The sequence below is a fragment of the Piliocolobus tephrosceles genome, chromosome 18 (genome assembly GCF_002776525.5).
Source record: "Piliocolobus tephrosceles isolate RC106 chromosome 18, ASM277652v3, whole genome shotgun sequence".
Taxonomy (NCBI): domain Eukaryota; kingdom Metazoa; phylum Chordata; class Mammalia; order Primates; family Cercopithecidae; genus Piliocolobus; species Piliocolobus tephrosceles.
In genome coordinates, this window is record NC_045451.1 from 10,623,072 (window position 1) to 10,629,151 (window position 6,080).

The 6,080-nt window shown below is 34.8% G+C and overlaps 1 protein-coding gene across 1 annotated transcript in view; it reads right to left on the reverse strand.

Moving 5' to 3' along the window:
* CCDC102B (coiled-coil domain containing 102B) overlaps window positions 1-6,080 on the reverse strand; it is a 300,271-nt gene that overhangs the window by 112,710 nt on the left and 181,481 nt on the right. Inside the window, exon 8 of the mRNA XM_026455191.1 lies at window positions 5,389-5,598. Within this exon, the coding sequence (XP_026310976.1) occupies window positions 5,389-5,598 (210 nt within the window). The remainder of the gene's footprint in view (window positions 1-5,388; window positions 5,599-6,080) is intronic.

Sequence of the window (6,080 nt, forward strand, 5' to 3'; positions counted from 1 at the left end):
CCTCCCCTCCCCTCCCCTCCCCTTCCCTTCCCTTCCCTTCCCTTCTCTTTCTTTCTATTGAGACAGAGTCTCTGTTACCCCAGGCTGGAATGCAGTGGTGCCATCTCGGCTCACTGCAACTGCTGCCTCCTGGGCTCAAGCCATTCTCCTGCCTCAGCCTCCCAAGTAGTTGAGATTGCAGGCTTGCGCCACCAAGAAGCCCAATGAATTTTTGTATTTTTAGAAGAGGCAGGGTTTCACCATGTTGATCAAGCTGGTCTCAAACTCCTGAACTCATGTGGTCCTCCCACTTTGGCCTACCAAAGTGCTGGCATTACAGATGTGAGCCACTGTGCCCAGCCATCTTTCAAATAGTATACTAATAAAATATTGTGGCTAGTTTTAGAAACTTATCCTTAGATATATACCATGGCAGCATCGTATACAATTTTTTAACTTTAATAAAATCTAAAGGTTTTTTTTTTTTTTTTGGTTTTTCTAAATAGATGATGACATAAAACATAATTTCCAAATAGGACTACTACATAACACCAGAATGTTTGTTTTTAATTTCTATAAATTCATGCTTTTAATGTCATTTCTGTTTTTATTTAATAGCTTTTAAATTATTTTAATATGTATGTGTCTCCATTAAAGCTAAGCATAAATATTAATATCAGTTAAACTCAGTGACTAGTAGGTTGACTTCCAAAAAAATTTCTAGTGTTAATTTCTTAACTGTTTGTATTTTCAAACCATAATTTCTCTAGTTTTTGAATGGCAATGTTGGGAAATGTTCAGATATTTTTTCCACATTACAAATAAGTCATCTGGAGAAATGTCTTCTGATCAGCTACATTCTGAAGACTTACCAGTTATGTTCTCAAACTATGCTGAAATACTCAGCATAAGTATAGCATAAGCATCTACATATTTCATGTTAAAAATGTATGTGTCATGGTTCATCAACTTATTTTCATTCAGCAAGTCTTTCTTGCACACCTGCTGTATGCACAGGAGGTGACAATGCATTTCCTGAAATCAGTAAGACAAAATTGGTTCCACAAAGGGAACTAGGACAAGTAAGAGACACCAGTATGATCATTGAAATCTTGCTGAGAAATAGAGGCAGCGATCCTCGACTGACAGTTTTAAAACGATTGCCATGGCTCAATGTAGACTGTCTAGACCAGGTTACTAACCCAAGTGGAAAATCTGCCCCAGAGGGTTTTGTGTAGCGAGAACAATATTTCTAGTACTTTGAATATGAATGCCTTCCAGGCAAGCACTGCTTTCCAGCTAGGGAGAGGTACTGTTTTGTTTTTTCACCCTGAACCTAACTCTGTCACATTTGCCTTCTTGGCCCCTTCTGTAAGCCAGAGGCCCCTGGGCTATAGCAGGAGGCAACAAGCCATGACCTATGAACCAAAGCTGGCTCCAGACCTGTTTGTGTGCCACCCATGAAATATTCTCTATGGTTTTGAAGGCTTATAATTTTTCAAAAGGATATGCCACAGAGACTTGTGTGGCTTACTTAAATAATATATTTACCATCTTGATCTTTACAAAAAGTTTGTTCATCCCTAGTCTAAAATAACACTCCCCATGTGTTTGTTGATGTACTCATATATAGATTTATTACACACGCACATCAAGTAACTTATATTGCCAGAGAAAATTGCGGAAGTCTTTGCAATGATCAACAAAGATTCCTGGAAGTTGTGTCTAACACATTCCTTGGGTAAGGTTTTCTGATTCTATAATGTCCTGCAACGTTGATATCATTAAGATATTTTACACAAAACCCTCTAATTTATAGATGATCCATGGCCATGCAACTGATTCTTGTCCATAAACGTGTAGGACAACATTATTTTGTGACAGTGCAATTTACTTCCCCACCCACGATGGAAGAGCAGGTCTTGCATCCATTAAGCACATTCATTTTGGCATTATTGGGTGCCTAGTTGTATGACACTTAGATTCTCTTTTGAACTGGCTGTAATAACTTACTGGTTTCTTCATTAACTAATGAGATAAATACAACAGTTGATACATGTTCTTTTTATGTTCATATAAAGTCATGAGCTTACCAACTTTCACCCTTTATATATGTTAACTTATTTATGTTCTATAGATATGCTATTGTACTAATATATATTATAAACATGGAGATTCAAAAAGCAAGAGCTTTTTGAACACAGTGTGACATGCACACCCCACTTTTGATGCTACTATAATTTTTAATATACTTAAATGTTTTAGCTACCTTGATCTTGTGAAAGAAAACTAAGAAAAATTTCTGACAAATAGCTCAAATTATTGAATTCACATTTTCTGAGTGTATTGAAGATGATTTTTAAAAAAACTTTAAGTCATATCAGTTAGTCCAATAAGGACAGGTGGATTTTTTTAATGTTGGATGGAAATGTACATTCTAATGATCAAACATCACTAACATAATTTACTATTGTCTGTGAAATCAGACTTTCAAATGTAGCTGCATTTCTCTTCCTTAAAGCATACTCTTGGATTTACTTATGTTTTTACAAATCTAGGTCTTAAACATCTTTGCCATCATTTATAATGCAGACTTCATGCCGAGAAGAGCACTCGATACTGCCACCGAAGTTCTGTTGTCTGGTGTCGTTTTGTGAATTATGCTGATGCCAGGGACCATGGAACAGTGCCACTATTTCCAAGAGCATCAGCACATCGAAAGATCTTCATGCAATGGTTGTTCTAGAAAAGTCTACTACATTGGTTTATGCTTTAAAAATAGTTACTACCAGAGTAGTAATTTTCCAGTCTATCCATTAAAAGTTCAAGTGTATTATCACATTTTTTAAGTTGTAAAGGGATGATGTACACATATCCTTAAACATAGTATGTAAAAGCAACGACTCAATGGAGATTTATGTGATAAGATTACTCATGTAAAGAAAACTATTTTTCTTCGAATTAATAGTGCAATTTAAAACTGGAAGGCATTTTCTTTAAAAATGTATTCCCTATACCACTGAAACAAAAAAAATCAAATATAAAGCCCTGTGAAAAGTCATACCTTTTTCAATTAATAGGGACTTACAAAAATTTTATTGAACAATAAGAATATTAAAACCCAACATATTTTTTTAAAATTTATGTGGGGTTCTTAATGAGTAGCAGGTAGCTTTATGTCTGCCACAAACCTTTGGTAAATGTGATTTAAATGCAAATGTCATGTAGTAAGAGATCTTATATTTCTTTTAGAGACTAAGATTCATGCAGTGTTTGCACTAGCGTCCTTTACATGCTAGCACCTTCTTTCACTGCCTCACTCATGTATGGAACTTCTATACATATATAGACATAGTACTCATACATGGTATATATATATATATACACACACACACACACATGCACATAGCGCCATGATATTCATCCATGGTACTTATATACATATAAATTAATTCTTATTGAAATAGTGTTAAAACTACAGTATGGTTTTGTGTTATGATAAAATCTACATTATCCCCTGAACCTTGGCATATTCTGTACACAGCTCTGATTCATCTGACATTTGAGGACATCATAATCTTGACATTTTGAGCTTCTGAGGAAGTTCCTGTTACACTAAGAATTTTGGCATGCTACTGTTCCAAAATAAGTGATGATTTTAGTTCCAGCAGATAGTCTGAATTCATAACGAAGAGGGTAAAAATCACCAATGCCACCCCTAACATCAAAATGATCTACACTTAAAAAATCCTACAGTCTTCTAAGTGATCAGCATACCACTGACTTAGACCTTCGAGGATCCTCCCAGTTTCCAAGTTCTGCTTAGCCTAGCCCAAATAACTACACTGTTGTCAAAGAGACCAGGTCAGGAATTGGTGTGCCCTGATGACAGGTTACGACAATGCCAGCTCCAAACAGGCCTCAATTTTTCCTGAAAGACACACTTTATATTATGACATTTTGGTACAACTAGAAAGATGCCGAAATTAAATATATAATCAATTGCTTCTTAATCTGTGTCCCCCGCCACTTCATTCTTAGCAGTCATTATAATGTTTTATTTATAAAAATTTGTGTGTATGACTCCCTGTATAGACTCTAAGCCCATGCTGGGTGGGGATAATGATTCATTAATTAATATTCTCATTATCTGCATATAGACCAGTGACTGACACAGAGAATAATACAAATAAATGTTTGTCTTGTTTAAATAAATCAAATAAAAATTATTTCTGTAATCAATCCACAGTCCATAATTGAGATGATTCTGCGCTTTTTAGAGTAGAGATGTCCAAAAAAGATGTCTACAGATTTATCACTGTACATATGTCAGAATCAAATACATTATTATAGATAGTTTATGAATCAGTACAATAGAAAATTATGGTCACGGACTATAACATTTAACTTTAGATATTTGCATTGCTAGGTCATGAAACACTAATACAATTTAATCTTGCATTTGCAATAAATCCCTAGATTCATGAAAGAATGACGAAACAATACGGAATTCAATTTTTCTGGCCATGTAGTTTTTAGAGCTTATATGAGTATGAATGACTCATATATCTCAAAACTATGAACTTATCAAATTCACCCTTTAAAACTGTTACAGGAATTGAGTGAGAAATAGAATTGTGCATTAAGATGCTATATGTAATTGAAAAATAGAAACAAGGTAAATAAAATTTGCAGCATATTGACACAAACCCACATTAAAACTATAAGACTGTCATTAAAAACACATTTAAAAATCTGTAAACTGTCAAAAAAATGTCTGCCTATAGCACAAACTATATCTATTGGCTTGGGGATAAAACACATCCAAAATTTAATTTCTCAAATTCAAATTAGGAATGTTATTCTGGTTTTAAGATTTATACCATAGGCTGGAAAAATTATTTGAAAAATTATGCATTTAATTAGCTCAAAAATAATCATTCTGAAACTGACAAAAAAAGAACCAGAAAACAGTGAGTTTCAGCTAAATTTAAATGTTTATGCAGAACTTACCATAGCTGCCAGCAAGTGCTTATTGTACAGTTTCTTGAATTAATGAAAAAATCTTTACAGGAAATAAGATCAACAGCTTAGAAAATACTGAGACAAAGCTTTAATAAGAAACAAAAAACCAGAAAGGTCTATTTCTTACTTCATTTTTCTTCTTCCTTTTGGAAATCTCGAAACTGTCTGACGATTTGTCATATTTTAACATTTGACACACTTTGTTTCAGATGCATGAACAACATTATTTTACATCCTAGTGGGCAAAAGAGCAAGGGGTATCAGGTATTAGCTAGCACAAAAGGAAAGAGCCAAATGTGGAGGCGTGTACGAGTGAAGACAGACTCTGCATAGGCATCAGGGTGAGATTAGACAGCGAGAATTTGCTCCAAGGAGCACCCATACCTGGTTTTCTTCTTGCAGGTCAATTTGTGACATCTTGAAATCAGGACTTTGAGAGTTTGCACTTAATCTAATTTTCTTATCCAAGAGCTCTTCCATTTCTTTCACCTGGATCTTCAGCCTTCTATTTTCTCTCTCCAGTCCCTGCTTTTCTGTTTCAAGTATTTCCCTCTTGTCCCACTCCGAGGTGTTTTCAGCTTGCAATCTCTCCAGCTACACACAGAAAACACAAAAAAGCAGCATGCAGCATTTGCAATTGCCAAAAGGTAACGCCACCGACAAACAGACTCCCATTAAGAAAGGTTCGTGGATATGTCCATTGATATAATTTTAAAAAGAAAATTCTATTTGTTTGAAAACATGAGAAAAATACAAAAGTCTGAAGATCAGGCCAAACCGTAGATAAACAGACTTTTCCTCTTGGTTCACGTAACTATCTCTACAGCCATATGGACCATATTTTTCAAATACATGTGTCAAGTGAAAAACTGCTGCTCTTGGGAACACACTAATCTCCACTCTCAACTGATGAACATTCTCAGTGGAGAAAACACAAAACCATTTTGTGAGCAATTTTGATTGGATATATTTCACTTATTCATTCACTCATTTATCTAGGGAATAGATGCTATATGGATCTATCTATCTATCTATCTATCTATCTATCTATCTATCTATCTATCTATCTATCTATC